Source organism: Camelus dromedarius, chromosome 30 (genome assembly GCF_036321535.1).
Source record: "Camelus dromedarius isolate mCamDro1 chromosome 30, mCamDro1.pat, whole genome shotgun sequence".
NCBI classification, from domain to species: domain Eukaryota; kingdom Metazoa; phylum Chordata; class Mammalia; order Artiodactyla; family Camelidae; genus Camelus; species Camelus dromedarius.
Genome location: NC_087465.1, coordinates 22,801,888 through 22,826,894, shown reverse-complemented (window position 1 = coordinate 22,826,894; position 25,007 = coordinate 22,801,888). Strand labels below are relative to the sequence as shown.

General features: G+C 35.8%; 1 protein-coding gene across 2 annotated transcripts in view; it reads left to right on the top strand.

The window, feature by feature from the left end:
* Nucleotides 1-25,007, top strand: part of MMP16 (matrix metallopeptidase 16) — a 274,903-nt gene that overhangs the window by 112,647 nt on the left and 137,249 nt on the right. For both annotated transcript variants that reach the window (XM_010980548.3, XM_064480923.1), the window contains exon 2: nucleotides 21,404-21,552. In XM_010980548.3, coding sequence (XP_010978850.1) covers nucleotides 21,404-21,552 — 149 coding nt within the window. The remainder of the gene's footprint in view (nucleotides 1-21,403; nucleotides 21,553-25,007) is intronic.

The window sequence follows — 25,007 nt, the reverse complement described above, 5'->3', positions numbered from 1 at the left end:
AGATTGGTTATATGGAGAGGGATTGATCAGACAACTGAATATGTTAAAGATAATGGAATCTAGTTTTCATGTTGGCAATGAAGGATGCTACTACAAAGGCAGAAAGAAAAACAAATGCTGTGGTGGATTAATGTTACTGATAATTGAGTTAAGGAATGTTTTTAAATATATATGTAGCTGTATAGGGAGAGGCACACTGATTTAAATATATGTATGTGACAGAAACATAGACATAAATATGAATGTAAATATATGTGTGTATGTGAATGGGCATGCACACATACACGTGTGTACAAACATGCATATTCCTGGCTTTATACATTGGCAGAACTGAGATCACTGACAAATCTCAGATACTGCCTTCTAAATACCATTCCCTACTAAAAGCAACTGCAGTTCCTTAGATAAATGACTGATTCCAGGGCTGATGCTGGGAAGGGATAAGGTGACCACTGAGCATCTTATTTTGCTAGAGTGAGGGAAAGTACTTAACGAATTGTGGGAACATGTCAAAAGGACACAAATAAGAGCTTGAAGGCCCTCCTACTAGTCCAACATCAAAGTGAGTAATGATATAACAGATTATTATCCATTGAATTATGTAAATCACAAAGCCCTACAGATATAAATTCATAAGTAAACAATTTGAAATTTCATGAGGAACTGGATATTTATATAGTTTCAGAATATCCCCTAACATTATATTGCAGAAACCTCACAGACATGTCCTAAACAAATTATCCGAGTAAACATCATCGTGAATGGGACAAATTTAAATAATGTACCACCTGAAGGATGCACACAGCATCACTTTGACATATTCCTGCCAAAGATGTATAGACAAATCTAGTTATGAGACAGTATTAGGCAAACCAAAGTTAATGGATATTTTCCAAAATTGGCTGGTAATCTCCCAAAATATCAAGATCATGAAAGTGAAGAAAGGAGACCAGGGTGACATCAACAGGCAGCCCATGCTTTTGAACTGAATCCTTTTGCTATTAAAAACATTGTTGGAAACACACTAAAAACAGAATTATCATATGATCCAGCAATTCCGATCTTCAGCGTACATCCAGAAAAACAAAAACACTAACTTGAAAATATACATGCACCCCAGAGTTAATAGCAGCACTGTTTACAATAACCAAGGCCTACAGGGTATTGTGTTTAGTGAAATAAGTCAGACAAAGACAAATACTGTATGATACCACTTATATGTGGAATCTAAAAAATAATATAAACAAATACGTACAGCAAAGTAGAAACAAACTAGTGGTTTCCAGTGGGGAGAGAGATGGTGAGTGGGGCCCATTAGGGGTATGGGAATAAGAGATACAAAGTACTATGTATAAAATAAACTGCAAGAGATTTTAGCCATTATCTTGTAATAACCTTTAATGGAGTATAAACTATGGAGTATGAACTATAAAAACAATGAATCACTATGCTCTACACTTGAATGTAACGTAATATTGTAAATCAACTGTACTTCAATAAAAACAAAAACATTGAGGCAACTGGAATAACTTTGAATGGAGTCTGATGATTAAATGGTAATACGTTATTTATCATATTAAATATCAGTGTTAGTCTCTTGACATTGATGGTTATATTTAGCTACATAGGAAAATGTTCGTGTTTATAATAAATACAGTATTCAGGCTAATGGAGCATCATGTCATTGGCAACTTATTCTCAATGTTTCATAAAAGTTTAAAGTTCTGTATTATCTGAAATGTTTTACAATCTATGATTATTTAAAAATTAAAAAAAAAACTACCTGTGGTGGTGAATCAGTTTTTCAATTTTTAATCCATAATGGGTTAATATTTTTTATGAAATGTATAAAAAATATTATGTAATGTCAAAGTGCAAAAGTAGTTTATAGAAGTTTACTCTTTTCTTCTGTACTTCACCTTGTCACAGATCAGTCAGAAACTGTCATGGCTTCGATGTGTACCAGTCTGTGGACCACACTTGAAGAGCATTGCTCTAGGTTATGTATGGTCTTTTGTGATTAAATAAGTGCTCATTGTTTTATGAAACTGGCTTTCAGGAAGGACAGATGTGTGTGATATAACAAATGCTTCTGAACATGCGTAGGCATTAAGTACCATTTCTTTAAAAGCAGTCAAGAAGGGATGTATTGATGATTTTACACTGCTGCTTTTTTCTATTCACGGAATACACTCAACTTGGTATATGCATTAGTCATACATGTCAGTCAGGATCCTGACAGGAAAAAAGTGGCACACTCCAAAGTGTTTAACCCCGAAGAATTTCATAAGCGGACTATTTTCCAAGATGTAGGGAGGGTTAAGGGAATCTACAGGGGATAGTGAGGGACCCTGAGATTAGCAACAGCAGGAAGTTGGGTAAAGGGAAGCATTTCAGTTTTCAGGACCTGGTGAGATCTGGAGTCATGAAAGAATAACTGTCCAACAGATGTGTGGCCATAAAGAAACACAGCGAGGGTAGGGGAGGGGGCATGGATATCTCAGCTTCCCCTTTCATCAGTCTTCTGTGCTCCACTGTCAGAGTTCCCTATTAGCACAATCCAACTGGAAATCACCTGGCAAGGGAGACTCCATGGTGTGGTCCACAGAGGTCAGCCTCCCAGGGCATGTGGCAGAGCGGGATAGAAAAACAACCATGGAAAGGCAAATGGAAACTAAACCACGTAGCATTTTTAAGAAACGATTTTAGAATCAGTTGCTGTTACTTACTTTTAAAGTTTTCTATCTGTTCAGTCATGAGATTGTCTATAATTTATTATCTGTGTGTTTCTCTTCAGATTGCAGGATTAGAATGATAGTTCATTCATTGAATGAGTCCAGATGAATTCTGCCCACTTATTCTATGCTCTCTTCTTCAAGTGTTTGGGAGATTCTGACTAAAGACTATCACACTAGCAGTAGATAAGGGGATTGAATCAATTACAAGTCAGGGAGTCACGTTAAGAGATAATGACCATTATTCAATTTTAAAAGTTTGAGGTCCTAATCTAAGGCTAAGGATGGAGTGATGAAAATGGGTCTGATGCAGTCAGTCAGATGTGTAGACTGATTGATTGCTTGAAAGAGATACGGAAAAAAGAATGTATTGAGGTAACTTCCAGTTTTGGAGCTTGGTTGATCAGATGGATCATTTACCTATATAAACAACATAAAGCTGGACAATGTTTTCCCTGCACTGGGAGCCGGATGAGCAGTGATGAAAGATTCAGTTTTAGACACGGTGACTGATGTGCTATGGAAACATCTAAATGCAGATGTTTGGGAGGAAATGTGATACACGTTGCTGGAGCTCTGGAGGGAGACCTCATCTGAAGTTAGACAGAGGAGGCAGCAGCATCTAGGTGTTGGCTTAAGACATCAGGATTGTTCATGTCGTTGTTGTTATTGGTGAGCATCCTTCATATATGGGAAAGCCACAATGTGCCAGGCACCTGTAGAATCAGAGAGCTTCAGCAACTTGTTTCCCCTGGAGAAGATGAATTCTCTAAGTGCAGTGAAATTGAAATGGGCAGGTTTTCAAGGGTAGGGGTGGTTAGTGGCAAGGAAGCATCAGCAAATAGAAAGAGAAAGAACAATCTGATTTATTTTCCAATTTGATAAATATTGTTGATATTAACTTTTTGAAGTGATGACTTCTTTTTTTCTGAACTGCTTGTCTTTGGTCCAGAATTGCGAGGCTAAGTACAAATCCTCTGGGTCATCGGGTCACAAAGCTCAGGAGAGAAACTGCACTTGGGATTAGGACTAGGAAAAAAAAAGTATGTTCCTTCTAAAGCAATCCTGCAACTGTCAAAATTGATCTTATAATTGAACATTTTTCTGTCTTTGCTCTGAATTTTAGGAAATTCAGATGAGCCGGGTATATGGCACCTATGCAAGATATTAGAGTATATATAATCTGTGTGAATTCTGCCACCAGCATTATCTTATTATCCACACTTTTACTGCTAAATGTTAATGTTTTCTATTTTATTCCTATTCAATATATTTCTGTGAGCGACATTGAATATTGAATGCCGTGGAAGATTTTTTAAATGAATACAAATGTAAAAATGTAATTCTGTTTCACAGTGCAGTTTTCTTCATTCTCAAACAATTTTGGATTGCTGAGTTGACCCACTTCAGATTTTAATTTGCAGTATTTATCAAGTCAAAGTAAGGTTTTAAATTTAACACAAATGAGTGATGAGTCGGTGCTGAAGATCTTAACATAATGTTAACTGGATTAGTGCTCTAATGATATTGCCACAGAAATACAGAACTCATTATGTTTAATCAGCACAAGTACCACCCCTAAAACTCATTTGAAGTATATTGTTTTAAGCAATCTTTGAAAATTATGTGGGATATCATGTGCTATACACAAAAGAACTGCTTTTAACCAGGGCTTACCTCTGAATTTTCACATATTTACTAGGTATTTTAAAATCATAGTCATAGAAAAATTAAACAGTACAGAAGTGGTGTTTTCTGCTTCTACTCTTTACACACCAATTCCATTCATAAGAGGTAAAAATGTTTGATGATTTTTTTGTGCAAATGTAGAAATTTTATATGGACTTGCAAGCATAACATACAGGTATATGTATGTGTTTATTTTCACTTACTAATAGTTTGCATTCACCTCTTCCTATCTGTTCATATAGGTCCATTTGATCCTTCTTTATGAGTATATAATATTCCATTATAGTCACTCATTCAATATATATTGAGTACCTACTCCATGCCAGGAACTGTTCTATTAGCAGTTTAATAGGACTCTCATAGTCCCTGCCCTCATGAAGCCTACAGTCCAGAAGGTGAAAGACAAGCACCTTAAGTCAATTAAATACCTATTTTGGAAGTCACTTTAGAGGAATCAAATAGGCTATGCAAATATAAAATAATAGGAAAGATATATTTATTTAGGATGGTTTGGAAAGGCTTCTCTGTGAGGAGGTGCCATTTGAGTGGAGACCTGGAATATTGACCAGAAGCAACCAGACACCAAGAAAAGGTCAGTCTCTTTTCCACACTGTTACACAGTATTCCACTGATGTATTATACCACAATTTACTTGCCAATTCCATTCTCTAGGTAGAATTTTTTTATTTTTTTTCCTACTAGAAAAATAGTGTTATAAACATGTGTGCAAAATTTTCCTGGAACACCTGCACAATAATTTCTTGAAGGGCTATACCCACAAATAAATCTACAGAGTCATAGGATATCTATGTCTACTTTAATATATTCCAAATTGTTTCCCAACATATTGTGTATATTTGCATTCCCATGAGCGGGGTGGAAGAAAGCCTGTTGTTCTACTGTGGCTCTGCCAATAATTTATAATGCTATTTCCCCCCTAAGTTTTATCAATCTCGAAGGATATGACCTGGAATAATTCTCCCTCAACTTCCAGGACACCTCTGATTTTTCTGCTGCTTTCCAGGATCTCCATTGCCTCTTTTGTTGGCATCTTTCCTTTGATGTCCCTTAAGTGTTGGTTTTTCATCCTTCTCTTCTGTGTTTGTGCTCTCTCTCACTCTGTCTGTCCTACTTCTCATTTCCCTCTCTCTGTCTCATTATTGCCCTCAAAAAGCACAGCCCTTTAATTTTGTTAATCTTGTTATGTCTATGTTCATATTGCCAGGAAGTATAAGATGACAAAGATGTAGCTTACCTGCCATGTTACCATAGAGAAATCATTGAAGGGTGAAGGAATGTGGACTCAGTTGATGTGTATAAGTAACACTTGATCCATTAGGAGAACTAATGCATGGATCTGTAAAATGAAGGAAAGTTAGCAATGTGTATAGAAAAAACAAATGCAATTAGGGACATGTTCTCAGAAGGAAAAATGAAAAACTAACACTGATGCCTGTGTCAGATTTTGAGCCAGTGTTTTAAAAGTATTATCTTGTTGATTGGGTAAAGAAGTTGTGGTATATTTATACAATGGAATACTACTCAGCCATAAAAAATGATAAAATAATGCCATTTGCAGCAACATGGATGGCCCTGGAGAATGACATTCTAAGAGAAGTAAGCCAGAAGAAGAAAGAAAAATACCAGATGATATCACTCATATGTGGAATCTAAAAAAAAAAAAAGACAAATGAATTATATATAAAACAGAAATAGACTCACAGACATAGAATAGAGACTTGTGGTTGCCAGTGAGGAGGAGGGGTGGGAAGGCATAAACTGGGAGCTTGAAATTTGCAGATACTGACTGGTGTATACAAAATAGATAAACAAGTTTATACTGCATAGCACAGGGAGATATATTCAATATCTTGTAGTAGCTTACAGTGAAAAAGAATATGAAAATGAATATATGTGTATCCATGTATGACTGAAGAATTGTGCTCTACACTAGAAATTGACACAACAATGTAAACTGAATATACCTCAATAAAAAATAAATAAAAGTATTATCTTGTTAACATAAATGACAAGACGTGACAGGAGGCTGAGAGGAATCCAGCAAGTAGAAAACAGAATTTACAGAAATTCTAGAATTTTCTTGATAGAAAATGGATACAGCGCAAAGGACATATGCTTAAGAGGAGGAGATCCCAGAGAGGCTCATGAGATGTCCATCAGTAATGGCATGTGGTAGCAGAGAAATAGTTTTTATTTATTTTGAAGTGTCTTCTTAGTGTAGAGACCACAGATATATTTGTCAGGAAAGATAACACATCTGTTACCTAAAATTGTCACATATTCTTCAGATATTTTGGAAATATAATTGTAGTATAAATAATTGTAACATATACAAATGCATTTCTTTTATCTGCTGTTGAATTATTTTGTGCTATATCCTGTGATAAACACTCTAGCAGGGATTTTTTTAATGGAACTCTCACCACAATCCTATGATTTATTGATAGTGTTATATTCATTTCACAGATGTACAAACTAAGGCTTACAAAGGCCATTTACTGTCCTCTAGATCATAACTTGTAGGTTTCTGATCCCACCTTGAACCCGTGTCCTCAAGACTCAAAGGCGATACCCATGCTTACTATGTAGCATCAGCTGTCAGTGATGGCTTCAGTGCTCAGTGACTACCTGCCTACACACTGAATGCTATGAGAGGCCACAGAGGGAGCTATGAAATGATAAGGACTTCAAGGAAGACTGGGACTTAATGAGCCAAGACACTGGTATATTCAGGACAGTAGTGGTAGGGGGTAGTTGAACTTAGGCGATGCCTGGGAAACATGTTCTATGGCCCACAAATAGACCAGTTTGGATAATATCCAGGGAGTATATAAGTTTTTAGGCAGAGTTGAGTTTGCAGAAGTAGATATGTATGAACTTTCAGAGTTAATAAATGCAAGGATAACGGATTTTACACCAGTCCAGGAAGTCAATGATAGCAATCATAGTGTCTTGAGCAGGAAAGTTTAAAAAAGGAAATGATATTTTAAGATGATTAATCTTTCAGAACTAAGTAGGATAGATCAAAATGGAGAGAATACGGAGCTGGGAAATGAAATAGGCAATTAGGAAAGTGTTGCAATATTCAAGTACAAGTAAAGAGAGCCTGGCCTAGGGAGGTGACCTTGAAGATGGAAGGGGAACAGAGGAGCCTTTTTATAAACTCAGAGGATTTAAAAGTTTGAAATGTTTTTAAAGGTGTATTTAAATTCTATTGCCATTACACTGTGAGGTTTGGGTGCCCTATCCAGGTGCACCTATAATGTCCATACAAGTTTTTATCAGAATATCTGTTGTTTCTCTGATGATTCAACTACGGACTCCTTGATGGCAAATATTTTGCTGTTTCTTTGTATGTGCCTAGCACCCTTTGTATCCTAGTGCCTAGCATGCTGTCCAAAAAAAAAAAAAAAAAAAAAAGCCCAGTATGTGCCAAGCTTAAATAGGATGATGATGATGATGAGAATAATACTAATAATACAATACCTGTAGGGTACTTTACAGCTTGCAGAGTTGTGTCTACTCCTCAAGTGTATCATGAATTCAATCTACTTATCCATCACCCTAGCTACGGCCAGAATTGCATTTACTTTCTAACTGCTCCACTTGCTCTCATATTTCCTTCAATTCATTGCCCATACAGCAGCCAGAATGATACTCTTCTAGGACACATTTGATTATATCACTTAAAGGCTTTAAATTATACTTGCACCTATAAAGCCCTACCAGTTGTTGCATAATCTGATCATGTCACTCTCTCTTCTAGATTTACTCCCTCTCAGCCAGAGTAGCTTTCTTTCCAAGAAAAGTCAGAGCTCTTTAATGCTGCACCAGTTATGTATTGCAGTGAAACAGTCTGCCCCAAAACTTAGTGTGTTAAAACACCACCATTATTTTGCTCACAAAGCTGTTATTTGCATAAAGCTCAGCAAGGGGGGCTTGTCTCTGAATGTATTACCCATAGGCTAACAGCGAGCATCACCTGAAAGCATGTTACTCACCTGTCTGGCAGCTGATGCTGGCTCATTGGCTGAGGCTATGGATGAGGCTGTCTGTAAGAACACCTGTATGTGGCTTCCACAGGTAGCCTGTGCTTCCTCACAATATGGTGGCTGGTTTCCCAGGGTGAGTCTCCCGGGAGAGACGGAACCAGGCAGAAGCTGTGTTACCTTTTCTAACGTAGCCTCAAAAGTCGGGCAGCATCACTTCCACCATATTCTGTTAATCAAAACCAAGTACCAAGACTAGCTCTTAGCCAAATGAAGGGGAAATCAGACTCCTCCTTTTGAGGAGACCAATTTCCAAAAATTTGATATGTTTTAAAATCAACACCCTTGCCTCTGGGCATTTGTACCTGGCTAGCTCTCTTTCCTGTAAGCTTCCCTTCCTTTTCTTTGCTAACTTTTACTCACACTTCAAGTTTCATTTGAGCTATCAGTTCATTACACATACCTTCTTATCCTCTGCATCTAAATTAGGTCCTTTGCTTAGATCTTCACAACACTCCATGTTCTTTTAAAGCACTTGTTAAAATTTGAAATGACATATTTGTTTAATGCTTGTCTTCCCAGCCATCAATCTGTCAGCTCCATAAGACCAAAGACTACTTCTGTATCACTCACTGTTAATAACCCCAAAGCCTAGTCAAGAAGCTGTACATAATAGATTTTCAACAAATGCTTGTTGAATTAATGCACCATGGAAGAGGTTTTATTTGTTTTTTAAGACCCTTCTTTAGAGGAACCTGGAATATTGCTTCTTACCCTTGAGAAACTTTAACGAATTCATACTCATTAGCCCTAAAGCACATGTATTTTTAAAACACACATGACCTTATTTTGAAAAAGAAGCCTTTAATGTCACAAAGCAGTTAACCTCTTAATTGTCTTAATTATAATAATTAAATAAATAAACTCAGCCATCATTCTATGATTTTTTCCCTTTAAAACAGACAAACAAACAAACAAAAACTAGTTTCACATTTCCAAAACTATAAACCCTCAGGGGCAAAGGATGTTTTCAAGATTTTGAAGCACAAGATTTTCCCTTGAGAGAGAAAGCTATTTTGAGAGAGCACCCAGTACTGAAAGTGGAATGCGTGTGTTTTTGTTGTTTTTAAGTATTATTCCACTATTCGCTCTATCTTCTGGAGTTATAGCAGGAGAATCTATCCCCAGTAACTCGCCTCTCCTACATCCAAATTAAAGCACTTTAAAGTTTAGTGCTTCCAAAAATCACATTATAGCAATGGATTGGCAAAACAAACCTCTTTTCTTACCATTTGGCAGAGATTAGAAAGAGATGGGAGATACCTCTCCTTTGCCTTCAGAGGACTATGCTGTTTCGAAGGAAAACTTCAAACTGTTTCTTTTAGAGAATTTACTTTTACTTTCAAACTTTTAGTGAAGTATAATGATTTTTAGCCTTTTGAGAACAGCTTGCACTTTGCCTTTGGTAACTGGTAGCATATGGGTTCTGCTGGGCAGACAGGTAATCCTTATTATTATGTGCTTATCATTTTTTTTTTTGTCTGCCTTGTTTTTTCCACAGTGAAATAGCCCGCCTTCCCACTGATGGGATTCAGCTGCGTGAAACAAGACCGCCCATTTCTGACCTCGAATAGCCTGTGTAGATCATCCTTAATCTTACACAATAAAGGCTGGGTTTGGTCAGGAGTCACTCCTCTTGTCTTTTTGGCCATTGTTAAGATCAAGATCCATTTTATTTTATTTATTTATTTATTTAGAGCCATTTTAGATTCACACTGAGACTTGTATCCCTGGAAATCACCTACTTGCTCTGTGGCCCCCTGAGCAAGTTGAAAAACCCTTCTCATTCTATTTGCTCACCTGTAAAATGAAGTTAATGATACCAGCCTCGCAGCTTGTGATCATTGCAGGATCTAATGTATTAAAGAGATTAGCTCAGTGCCTGGCTCAGTAAATGTTAGTGCGCTCAGTTTGTTGTTTGCCCTGAATGTCAGTGTTTTCCTAAACGCAGTTTTCAAGTGGTAAAAACAAGTCTACATTGATGTTTATCTCCAGGTGTGGGGATGGAAGGTAGAATCTGACTAGGCAAAGACAAAAACCTAAAAACTGCTCAATTCTTCCCCAACAGTGACCCGAGTTGTCACTCAATTTTACCTTGTTCTATATTTCCTAGATCTCACCCAGAGGTGACTGGAAGTTACTAATTTTTGCTACATATGTGATAAACTAAGCTTTGTTATTCACATTTGAGGCACTGGACTCCTCATTTGGGAACCGGTTGTGTGTGTTGGGGGACAGGGAGGGGTGTGAATCATTGGGTAGTAAACCCAGTGGGCAGAAAACAGCAAAAGACCATTTGTATGGTTTCCATTGTGATATCAAATGGGCATTAATATAAGGGTTCCTCACTTTGCTATCTTTATAATTTTATTGCTCACACTCAGAAGATGTGCCAGAAACTGTTTCAGGTGTTGCACCTATCCTGTTAAATGGGAATATAAATATAAAAAATAAATGCATAAATCAACAAAGCTCCCATGTAGTGGTTACAATAAATGCAGCGAGGGACTTAGGACGCTACGTGGTGTTGGTGGCAGTGGCAAAGTGGAGTCAGGGAAGTGTTCTGTGAACAAGTCTAATTTGAACTAAATTTAAAAAGGTTCAAAGAAATGTCTTTTTGTAGTAAATACATAGGAAAAGTAAATGCAGTGCCTCAAGGCAGGAAAGAATTTAACTTGTTCCATGAACAGAAAAAAAAACCCAAAAAGACCAAATGCCCAGAATGTCAAGAGATGGTACTATGAAAAGACTTTAAGGGGTTAACCATGACTTTGCATGGACTTGTAGGCCACAGTAAGGAGTTTGGATTTTATATTAAGTCGGTGGGAAACTGCTAAAGGGTTATAACAGATGAATGATGCAGTTTGATTTACGTTTTAAAATGACAGCTCATGCCACCTCACACCCCTTAGGATCGCTATTTATAAAAACAAAAATAAACAGAAAATAACAAGTGTTGGAGAGGATGTGGAGGATATTAGACCCCTTGTGTGTTACCGGTGGGAATGTAAAATGGTGAGGCCTTAGGAAAGCAGTATGACAGTTCCTCAAAAAGTTAAACATAGAATTGCCATATAATCCAGCAATTTGACACCTAAATACAACCCCAAAGGACTGAAAGCTCGGATTCAAACAGATATTTGTACACCAATGTTTATAACAGTATTATTTACAATATCCAAAAAATGGACACAACCCGAGTGTTCATCAGTGTATCAATGGATAAACAAAATGTAGTGTATCCATACAAGGGGGTAGTATTCAGCTTTAAAAATATTACGTACTGCATGCTGTCACATGGATGAACCTGAAAACATCCTAAATGAAATAAGCCAGACACAGAAGGATAAATACTATATGATTCCATTTATACAAGGCACCTAGAGTGGTCAAATTCATAGACAGAAAGTAGAATACTGGTTACCAAGGGCTAGGAGAAGAAGGAAATGTGGAGTTACTATTTACTGGGTGTCGAATTACAATTTTTAATTATTACAAAGTTCTGGAGATGGATGGTGGTGATGGATGCATAACAATGTGAAAAAACGTAACGTCCCCAAATTTTACAGTTAAAATTGGTTAAAATGGTAACTTTTAAATTACATATTTTTTATAGTAAAAAAAAAAGACATTTCACATTAGTTGGGCAAGGAGAGGGAATGGGAGCAATATAAAAGCAGAGGGCCCAGTTGGAGAATCTTGTAATTTCTGGTGGGGGAAGATGGTGCCCTGGACAAAGAGGTGGCCACAGACACAAGAGTTTCCATTCAATATAAAATTGGAGCTCAGGCATGCTGATGGATTGAGGCTGAATGATGAGGAAAAAGGAAAATTAAGGATGATTTCTGTATTTTTGGTTTTAAACAGCACTTTGCTAGCAGAGTCTGGGCATTAGGGTGAGTTCAAGGTTAAAGGGTTAAATTGGTGTGCCATCAACACATAGATGGTAATCGAGGGGTTAATTTTAGAAAAGATAAAGGAAAGGAGTAGATACAGTGGACTGGCAGCACTGAGACGTATTTAGTCTTACTATTGTAGACAGTGCTACAAAAGAATTCATGACATGAGAAGAAAGGATAATTCTCTGGCAAAGATGGTCACTGCATTTTTTAAAGCTACAAAACAGGAACGACCACAGTGAAATATTCTAGCATGGAAACAAGAATATTAATTGGGCAGGGCACATTGGGCCGAGCAGGGCTGCTTTGCATTGGCCATTAGAGAAGCCCTCAGAAGTAGTAGTGTTATACCCAGAACATAGACGATCACCACTCCTTTCATGATGTTAAATGGGACATTTTGCTTGCCTGAAAACTACAAAAACTCACAGTTATTATAGATATGTTTTCAAACGATCTGCCTTCTCGTTTTGAAATGCGCATTGGGTCTTCTAGGATTTCCCAGGTGATCGATGGGCAGCTGGGTCCCTTCCATGCGTGCAGAATTGTTACAAGGATTAAAGATGATGTACGTGAACTGCCTAGTACGCACACAGTGGGCAGTTACGGATCGGTAGCTGTTGCTGTTATTCGCAATGTCTGTTCCGGGTGGGACTGAAATTTCATGCAACACAGTAACAAGGGCAAGGTTTGAGACCACATTACGAACGATGTCATGGAAGTTATTCTAAGGACTTTATTAAGCAGGACTTCAGTAACTTCAGTGGTGCCTGACAGAAAGGAAAAGCTTGGGAATTATCACAGTCAGAATATAACACAGAGATACTGATAAACTCTGGTCTCACCCCTTCAGGAGAACAGGCGTGTCACATCTGAGAGCATTTAAGGAGTAGCTTCATTTTTAAAACCAGACTGATTTCTTTCTGATGATCAGTGTTCTCTGCGCTTTTATTGCTTGCCTCCCTCAATCAATTTTTCTAACATTCATAACTATTTTATTTACAATTATGTTTTTGAACTGATGGACTAAGCATTCTGTATGTTACAAAACAGACTCAAAATAGAAATATTAAAATCAGTTCAGGATGACATAATGTTAAGCAATAATTTTTGTATTTTACTTATTTGCATTTATATTGTTGTGTTCTTATTAGAACTATCATTAATCATTATCTTTGAGAGTTCTGCTTCATTATTTTGAAAATATTGATTTTAACACTTTGAAATACAGCAACTTCAAGACCCATTTCTCTTTTTTATTGAAATGTAGTTGGCTTACAATACATTAGTTTCAGCTGTACATGATTCAATGTTTTTATAGGTTACAACTCTATAGAAGGTTAGTATAAAACATTGACTATATTCCCTGCACTACACATTACATCCCTGCAACTCATTTATTTTACACGTGTACTCGGTACCTCTTCATCCCCTTCACCTATCTTGCTTCTCCTCATAATCCTCTCCCCTCTGGTAACCACTAGTCTGTTCTCAATATCTATGAGTCTGTTTCTGTTTTATTATATTCATTTGTTTTATTTTTTTAGATCCCGCCTATAAGTGAAAATGAACAGTATTTGTCTTTGACTTATTTCACCAAGCATAAGATCTCTTTATTTCTAATCTTCTTAAAAACTGTCATGGCCAAAAAAAAAACGAAGATACCACATAAGGATATATATAAATACAACAGGAAAAGCTGTCATTAGCTGATTACAAATCATTAGCCATATTCTGTCTTCTTATCCATCAATTAAAAAGGTTTTTTGGTAAAATTCAGATGTAAATTCTTATCTTCCCTGATGTCTTTCAGTTGTTCCTAAAAACAAATCAGAAGGCGTAGCATTTTCATATTTTAAACAAATGGACTTAAAACCTACTGAAATTATTCTTTTTGCAGATTATTTTACAGGTGGGAAATTCTATTCCTGGAATTTTAAAGAAGCAAATTCTGAGACAGTTTTAATAGTTGATGTATTTATATCTTTTGAGTACTAAGTCATGTGATAGTGGAAACACTTCCAAACATGCATCTTTCAGTTACTCTGTACATGGGACACTTTTCAAAAGCAGTTTTTCCCTCCTGCCTTGCCAAAACATCACTTTTATCTTGATGAAACAGATTAAATGTTCTTTTTTTCACACTCCAAAAATAGGTTTTGAGTAACATGCTGCAGTTGATTCTTGAGTGACACATGTTTGAACTGTGTTTGAACTGTGACACATGTTTGACACATGTTTTGAACATGCAAGCAGTACAGGTCTGCTTGCATGCAAATTTTTTCAATAAATATGTTGGAAAATTTTTTGAGATTTGCAGCAATTTGAAAACACTTTTGCAGACAAACAGAACCACTCCCCAAATTAAGAAAATGGTATGTCATGAAAGTATAAAATATATGTAAAATAGCATATAACATACAAAATATGTGTTAATCGAATGTTTATGTTGTCGGTAAGGCTTCTGGTCAACATCAGGCTATTAAGAGTTAAGTTTGGGGGGAGTTAAAAGTTGTACTCAGATTTTTGGCTGTGTGAGGGGATCAGCACCCCTAATCCCATGTTGTTTAAGAGTCAGCTGTATGTGTAGCTACTTGTCTTTACAGAAAAGGAGAACACTTTGGTCTTTTTGTAGAAGAAATTCATAATTTATTTGTTTGACAACTGTTTAAGTACTTTATAACCAGGAAACATCGTTATGGTGCAAAATATTTTCTTTGTCATTCCCTATCACATTGCAAAGTGTTATAAAATTTCTGGTTTTTAAAATGACATCCATAAATCCATTTTATCTGTCACAGAAAAGTAGCTGTATGTTGCAGTGGGCTGGAATCAAGCTTGATGAATGGATGGAGTCTGTCCAAGTGAGGGCACCCAGATCAATCTGTGCATTAAGTAAAAGTGTAGTTTATTTTTTCTTATTTTATACATAGGAAAGTTCATGCATGAAAGTGTGGATATGTGCATGATACACAGTTCTCTGGTGTTTTGTGTCTATACCTCAAAGACATTTTGCACGTCTACCTTGAAGAGCCTAAATGAGATTAATTTCTTCATCATTTTTTGGTGCTGGTGAGACTGAATCTGCCCCCCAAAATGAAAGCTAGTTAAGTCCATCATCCACATGTCTTAGGCTGAAGTTCATCGTCTTTTAAAAAATTCACAGTAAAGACAGATAAAGAGACAGTATATCATAGCACCCCAACATTCCAGCACAATGACTGGCATATAATGGAATCCCATTAAGGGCTGCTGTCTTTCTGTTAGTTTGTTTTTATCACCAGAGTTCAGCCATTACTGTTTGAGGGGTTTTGCTCCCACAATTGTTAAATGCAAAATACAGTTCACTTTTATGCAGAATGGAAAAACTCTCCCTACCCTTTACCTCCTAAGTTTTTAGTTTCTGTCATAAATTGGAGAATTTCGTGTTAAGGTGAAAACTTTGATCATGGTGATCATTACGACTTTTACTAATGGCCCCAGATGTTTCGCATCTCTTTGTCCACATGCAGTGTCTCTTGATTGCTAAGATGTTCAGTGGAGTAACTTTTGATCCTTCTGCTACTTCATTTTCATTTAAGAAGCCATTTAAGTGACAGTAAAATTCTAAAGGAATTTCTTACTAAATATGGAATTTCATGATTCGTTCATGGTGGAGATGAGACGGTGATTTAGAGCTCCTTTGGATTTTTGAATGAACAGAAAGGCTAATCTCAGCCTTGATAACTTATCCTATGAATTTTTAGTTTGACCATTTCTGAATAACTACTCCCACGGTAGTTTAACTTTTTTGGTTAATAGGTAGTTATAATTCATACTTATAGCCGCTTTTCAAACTAGAAAATTTAGGTTCTAAATTCTGCCACTCTTTATAACCAGTGAATATATGATATATCAGAGAAAAATGCCCTTAGATCTTTGCTAACTTTGCTGATGATAGCACAAAATAAAGAGTGATCATTTTTCAGTTGTTTGTTAAATTTGATAACAGAATTTAACAAATACATTTGGAATTCTCCGACTGAAAATGGAAAATAACTTTATACCATCGAGAGCCATTAAAATGCATTCTTTCACTTGCATTTTATTAGGAAAGTCAGTTAATTATATCAGAGTATAATACTATTAGAGATTTATATATTTTGTTAGTAAATATGTTAAATTTAACATGAAGTCAATAATTTTTTTAAAAAATGACCCCAAATAATAAAAAAGCATTTACACTGTATGTAAATAGAAGTGATTTTTACCTTAAAAATATATTTATCACCTTTGTCTTCGTTCTTTCATACTGAGTACTATAATTTGGATCATAGGATCATGGGTATATGAGACTTGCATCTGTGAACTCTGCCTGAAATAACTGGCTGAGTCACAAATAGGAATACGGTCTGGCAAAGTGAATTTTCAGATTAAATAAAATACCATACCCTACCTCTCCCCTTTCTTGCTCTTCAATGATGTCTATAATTTCTAAATACATCTAATAAATTCATAAGCTTAATCATTTAATTTTTGAGGGGGAAAGATGTCTGAGCATCATTTCAATATGCTGTCTCTTTAATGTTGGGTCCTGTCTATGACGGAGCTTTAATATGATTCTGGGCTTTGCGATTCACTTGAGTAAACAAATAGTGGTATCTTGATTTTATATTAAGGCATTAATAAACTTTTTAGCTTCTACCAGCTGGAGGAGAATTCACTTCTCTAGATTTTGTACTGGCCAGAGGGATTAAATAAGAATATATATTCTAAAAGTTCTCTGCTTATGTTTGCCGTTAGTTATAAGAAGTACTGATGGCTTCTTTTTGTTGTTGTGTTTGTTGAAAGTCTTCTTTCAGGATATTGCCCTGATATACGGGTGTGGACAGCTGAGTCAATTAATATAGATTTTCACTGTACAGTTGCATGAAATATAGCTGACAGACATTCTTAATGAGTTTACTCAAACTTGTGTGCCTGCTACTCCCTATTTATACTAGAATCTAGTAAAGACAGAATCTATTGGCAGAGAATTTAATATTTAAGTGTTTGCCTTTTATTGCTTGATATATCTTCTTGTGCCACAGAGAACAGAACTCTTCTGGTTGTCCCTCCATTTGGATAATCGCTAAGTGCAGGAAATTGTTTTTGTCTCAAAAGATAGGAAGATTTTTGAATATATTAGTAATACGGAATGTAATTCAAGGTTAGATTTTGCTGCACCACTTGAGGTTCTGTAGTTGGTTGTTCTAGTGATAACGAGATGGGCTGAGTCCAGACAGTGAAAAGAATAAAGTTTTCTCTTGAAGAAATCTGTTTGTCTCGATATTTTTCCAGTACTCTCAAATATACATGCCAATCCAGTGAGCAAAATAAAACAAAGCAAAATAAAAACTAAAGTGTGAGACTTTTTATACTTCCCCTCTTTGTCTTGGGATTCGGGGACTTTTCAAGCAATGCGTGATTCTGTACCCTGTGTAGCTGGTCTCTGCTCACAAATCTGTCTGCTTAAGTCTCACCTACACTTTCAGTCTTGCCCATTCCAAGGACAAATCTTAACTTTGGTGGGAACAATGTCAAGAACTCAGAACAATTAATAAGCATAAAATAATAATGTGACTTACTGAGCAAGAATTATGCTGGCGGTTTTATATATTCTCAATCCTCACATTGACCCGACAAATTCAATATAATTTCCCCTAAATGCACACATGAGGAAATTATTCCTTAATTATCCATTACGTGCAATTGAGAGCATTGTAAAAATATAAAGGGACAAACAATCTCAGATCAAATTTATTTCCAATCATCAGGAGAAGCAATATTTTTAAACACTATTGAAAAGAAAAATATGTTTCAAATAACAATGTTTGAGGATGGATATCAATGGAATAGTCTTTAAGTAATACCTTCAAATATTATTTTGTAGATTTAATTTAATTTTTATCACAAAAAATATTATAATTTAGTAGAAAACCAAAAAAAAAAAAAAAAAAGAGAGTTATAAATAGCAGTTGTCTGTATGTCACACCCAATTTCCCAAACTTCTTATTGTCCATTTCTGTAGAATAAGCCACCTGTCTTGGTCTATTTGTACAACAAATCTGTTTTATTCTATAGGGATAGAACAAGGGTAATTATATCAGAGACTCCCATACGTTGATGATTACGGACCAGTGTTTATTCCTGATCTTCGCTGTTTGAACCTGATCTTCATTCACTGGTAATTCAAGAGTCAGTATTACACAGCACTGTACATTGTGGCCAGAGTTGTTTCCTGCCATTGATGCTGTGTGTTCAGTTTAGCGCATATTTAGCCGGTTTTCCATCACCATGTAGACCAATTTAGTCTCATCCGAGGAGCCTTAGCTTCTTACTATTGGTACATCTTTTCCCTATCATACTAAAAATGACTAGACTCTCAGAATTCTGTGGTCTCAAACAGCTTGAATGAAATAATGAAAACAAAAGCAAACTCAAGAGAGGGTACTCCCTTGGTGATGAAAAGTATTTGAGCATGTATTTGTTTTCTTCTGTAGCTTCCATATGGAATAGTTATGTATGTAAAGAAGCACCAAGGATCAAATTAATACTTAGAGCCATTGTAGGTATACTCTCTGGCTTCTCACCCTGACCCAGAGTAAGGTCGTCCACAGCAATTTGTGCTTCAATAAGGAATGTTATTGAGAGCTTGCTGGTTTTGTACTTTGACACCAGTATATTTATGCTTGATTTTCCACTGTTTTGTTGAAAGATGTATTACAAGTTTCAACTGAAAATTATTCCTGGTCAATTATTGATGATGTCACAGAAGAGTTCTTGATTAACAAATAGTGATATTAAGAATGATCAGCTCAGGGTGACCCATAATCTTAATGACATTGATTTGGCAGCCAAGAAACAAACTTTGACCATAAAATGGCAGATCCCCTAGCCTTCCTGATTCTTTATGATTAAAAATAATTACTCACTTCTCATTCATTTGGAAAAACAGCCTTTCGTGATGAATGACATAATGTAAAAGAACTTAGAGAAAAATCGCAATTCATTTTTCATATAATTCTAAACTCATTTGTTCGAAAGACTATGGCATAAATCAAATCTGTATTTTTTAGAACTTGCTATTTTTTCATTGTGCACTTAAAGTTTAAAATTTTATAGTTTTCCCATTTATATATAAATCAGAGGGTTTATTATTAACAGTTTTCTCTTTGCTGTCCTCATAAACATGATTGCCAGTAGCTTAGCACTCATGACTAACGTAGCAACAAGTCAGCTCTATAGCAAGTAAGAAATGAATGCAAACAAAGTGTTATGGGAAAAAAGAGTTCAATTTCAGAATATTAGTGTATGTATGCTATTAAAAATCAAGATGAATTCTTCTAATTTGGGTGAAATTGCAGGACAGTAAGTATTGAGTTTCCTAGTAAATAATACATTGCCGGTGAAATATTGTCTCCTTCATTCAGAAAAAAAAAAGTAGAGTCTATTTCAGACTGCACCACTGTTGACTGCGTAACTGAATATATGTCTTCCCTGGCAGCCTATTCATTGCAGATTAGATGAGAAGATTATCTTGGCATGTTTTCACTAAGTGGTAGATGAGTTTACTAGATGGAGTTTCAACAAATAAACCTTCCTGACAACAATGCATTTGCTAACCTCTTACCTAGTTTTAGAATAAATGTTTTATTTTCAAAGGGTTGTACTCACTGCAGTTTTGGGGGATCCATTTGGTGGAAATACCACAAAGGATTCCATCTTTTGTTGCACATATTAAGGCTTTGATATATTTAATGTCTGCTTCTTTTGTGAAATATAACTTCTATAATTGCTGTTTATTTTCAAGGAGAAAATAACTCTCCTGTGTTTCAGTTGTAAGGTCATAATGGAAGTGTATCAGGTATTGGGGGAAAGCTGCGACTTCATGGGATCATTGGTTATATGATGAATAGACCCAGGTGGGAGGGGAAATGTATACTAGTGCTCACCTTGCATTAAGTACCACAGCTTTTATTTTTGTGCCAAAGGCAGAGTTAAGGGACAGCAGGATGGGACAGGAGCTGAACATATGATTGTGCATTTAAAATGAATGAATAGAATTGTAAAACTAAAAAGCACCTGCCTCTGGTGGAAGTACCCCCCCAACACCCCAAGTTTTGGGTTATTTTTAAAATGTAACCTTAAATGACTCTAAACTTCTGCTGTAATTGTGATTGGGATGTGAGCTCAGTGTCAACATCTTCCTCTGACTATCCTCCCAAATCTCTCTCCCCTCTCTGAGAAGAAAAGAATTAAAATCATCAAATCCCTAAGGAGAGGGCCAAATATTCTTAACAAAATAGTCTGATTTTATCTATACGTGAAAAGTTAACTTACTTACATGATGTGGTTTGAAGTGAATAACCTTAAGTAAATGAAAGAATATTTTTTATAGGAGAAACATTTCCTCACCCTTGACAATATCTAGCTACAATTGGATAAGACAATTTGCATGAAGTTCAGACCCCAAATGTCATTACAGAATAATTGGTAGACATGTGACGATGCTACTAGTCACAGCTGTAGCTAGTGGTTAATTGTTCAGGAAAATGACACTTTAGACATGGCATATGCACATTAATTTTCCCTTCTAGCATAGATATCTCAATAGGGTCATATTGTTGAAAAAAATACCATTCTTCAGTTTGGGAAGTTGAGTTTTTAGAGGGCAACGATGATCTTATTTGTAATTTTATCCAGGATTTACTATAGTGCCTTATGCACTGTCAGCTTGCAAAAAAATGATTAATCTTTTTCTTTACAATTAGAGTTCGTTAGTATGTAGGAAAGATCTATAACAACCACTGAAATTATGCTGAGATAACCCAAATTACATAATATATGTTAAAAAGAAATAAAACAGTTAAGAAATATTTTTCCTTGTAGAGGAAATAAAGTTTAAGAGTCAGTGATAGACATAAACTAATGACCATCAAGTTGTTCAATTGTGCAGTTGATCTAAAAGAAACTGTGCTTGTGATTGTAGGTCTGGTTGCAGAAGTACGGCTACCTTCCACCGACTGACCCCAGGATGTCCGTGCTGCGCTCTGCGGAAACCATGCAGTCAGCCTTAGCTGCCATGCAGCAGTTTTATGGCATTAACATGACAGGGAAAGTGGACCGAAACACAATTGAGTAAGTACTGGTACCCACGCTCTCTTTCTTCCCTGGTCCTTGAGCCAAACCAAGTGGTCTGAAAACCTTTAAGTGAACTCCAACAACCATAAATGGCATAATTTGTCTCATGAACATTTCCTTGGAACTTAACCTGTTTTTAGCTTCACTCCCCTGAGTTTCATAAAAAAGTTAAAACACAAAATCAAGTTTACTCACCTGAACTTCAGCAACACATTTTAAAAATAGGAAAGACAATTTGAACAATGGGAGTCAAAGTAGAGGCAGAGTTGAGTGGTGATGAGTGAGTGGTGTGCTGGAGTCGGCTTGTGTGGCCAGGGAGGGCACGGTATGCACATTTGTTTCCCTACATGACGTCACATCATTAGCTTGAACTGACCAAAGTAGAAATATCGACACCACGGAAAATGGGAAACAATGCAAATCAAGACTCACTTTGGAGGGAAGAGGAGGAAGGGAATCAGAGAGCTAGTTAATAGTTGACTAGCTTTCCACTGGTAACAATTCTCACACTAGTTAAATCAAGGGAAGTTTTCACTGAAAAGTCTGTGCTTTTAGTTTTTAATAACAAAGGGTTTATTTCTACTCTTTATTGTTTTATCAATCATTTGTTCATTTACTTATTTCACCAGTATATTTTAGCTGGGCATTTTATCTGTGGAAGAGGCACATGCAGATTCAAAAGACAGTCTCTTCTTCAAAGGAACCTCAAGTTAACAGTACAGCTAGATATAGTCAAGATTATTTTACCACAGGTAAGCTCTGTAACATTATGAAACAGAATAATTGTTTCTGGAGAGCAAAGGAGGTAATGTTTAATTCTTTCCATGCAGGGAGGAATCATTTGTGTACACTGAGTTCTTAGAGGGCAGCGATAATCTTATTTGTAGTTTTATCCAGTATTTACTATAGTGCTTTATGCACTGTAAGCTTGAAAAAAATGATTAATACTCGCATAGTAAACCTGCTTCTGCATTTAATATGATCATCATACATCAACCCTACATGATAGGGAAGACGGGAATACATTTTTCTCTCCACTCTTTCAAATAAAGAAACTGAAAGTCAAAGGCTAAGTGAAGCCCAGGTTAATTCCAGAATCTAGAATTTTGACATTTACTTGGGGAACCCTGCACTATACCATGCTGTAGACTTTGAGAAATGACCCATTTTTCTTAAATATCTGAAATATCTGGGCTCAGACATATATAATTAATTCTTACATATTAAACTAATTTAATATATAACTTTATAATTCTATTTTGCCCTCTAATAATTAAAACATGATGTTAGTCATACTATATTTCTGTTTCACCAAGACAGGAAAATGTATAATAAATGCTTGAAGATTAAACCATTCAAAAGCAGTTTGAAAAATTAAATATATTGCCTCTTCTGGCACTTTTAGGAGATTCATAAAAATTAACTTTGATTTTCATCTGTGAAAGTGGAAGCAAGTATATAATGAACACTGTGAGAATGAGAAACTTGTTATCAATATTTGAAGCAGAATTTTGATATTTTGGAACTGCTGCCCCATAATCATTGCAATTCTCTCTTAATAGTGTACTATCAAACTTTCATTTTAGGTCACAACATAGCTCTTGTCCAAAATAAATATAGCTTTAAATTAATAAGCAAAACCTTCAGCAAGTCCTGTGTCTTATTGCTGTGTATAATACAGAACTCCATTTAAATTACAGTCTTCATCCCAACAATTTAAAAAGTGCTCCGGACAGCTTTCTTGTTCCTAGTGCACAGCTGGTATCTTCTAATTCACTTTATTGGAAAATATGGCACAGCTTTTAAAAATAGAATACATTGTGACTGGGAAAACAAATTATTTTAAATCTGCTTATTACTAGATATTAAGAGAGTGGAGTCCTATAAAAGATGTCTGTGTTTCCCTCTACTTTGAGAGCTCCTGCTGGTCACTGAAAGAACTCAAGATGGACAGGTTTGATTTCCTAAAATAGCTGGAAAAAGGTCTTTGTCAGGAGATAATGGAAGAGGAATGTGGGCAGGATTTATCTGCACCCTTCATGTGGAAAGGGGTCAGAGCAGTTTGTAGCTGTTCTCTGGCAGGGTGATGTGAAAAATGCAGAGGTGTGGGAAAGGACACGGGTCTTTTTCTGCTGGACAGTGGCTCAGATTTCAGACCAGCAGAAATTATGATGTCAGTGTGTAGGAGTTACAGGAACATTTCTGTGAGTTATAGCTTTATAAAGAAAAAGATCAATGAAGTGGGCAGCTTTTAATTTAAAAACAAGCAATTTTTCTGCTTTTTAAAAAAATTTTGGTGTTTGTTTGTTGTTTTGTTTTGTTTTTCTTTAACTGTACTTTGTTCTAGCTCAGTTTTTTTGTTTGTTTGTTTGTTTGTTTTTTGGAATTGAAAATACATCTTTCCCTTTACATAGAGTGTTATATCTGGTAGTTATTTCTAGGTGAACCCATTAAAGTCTCGTTAAACTCTCATCATCTTCCCTTCCAAGGCTGCGATGCCTCCTCTGTCCTCTATGTCATTTTCATTGTCACTCATACCAGAAACCCTGTGGCTTCATTGCCTTCTGTCTGTTTCCTCCGCTGACGTATCCCCAGTCTTGAGGTACTGTTACTCAGCGTACTTGGCACAAATTGTGTACCATTTTTGTAAGTATCATCCCTATAATCATGCTACTTAAGCAATTCTCTGTGCTTCTGTGATATCAAATGAATGCGTGGTAACAATCCATGCTAAAATTGCATGCTATTATTTTACGTACTCAAATTATAAGGTAGGATTTTTTTCATCTAGGTCTTATGACATAAAATATGTAGCATAATTGTAGACTGAAAATTATTCATCAGTATTAAAATAATGTCTTAGGATTCATTTTCAGATGCCATAAACTTTTATCTAATTTTAGACTCTTGTCAAAATCATTTGTTTTTAAATTAAGTAATTGTATTATCTTGTGGCAGACAGACATTTGGTGGATTCAATCTATAATTATTGGGTAATTAAAAGTAATGATACCATTTGTGGTAATCCCTATATCATGTTGAAAAAATTAACCATTTTCAAGCAGCAAATTTAGGTATTACCTTAAATGGCATATTACATAGTTTTTGCATTAATTAGCATTAGTAATGGAGAGTGAGAAATAAATACTCATCCTGCCCCCACCCCAAAGGAGCTCATTACCATACATTGCTGTGGGTCTTTTAGATTATGAGTTGCTTAGCTAATTTTAATAATCAGCCTCGCTTAATTCCTTAATAAGTGAGGCGTAATCTATGTTTTGCATAAAAATGATAAAGTTAGCCAGGACAGAAACAGATAGCAAGGCAATAATTGAAATGAGTCTAACGTTTTATAATGTTGCTAGTAAGTATTTTAAAATTTCAGTTTATCTTTTCATGTGTGTACAAGTTACGCACGGAAGCGTATTTGATGAGATTTGTAAGGTGATAGT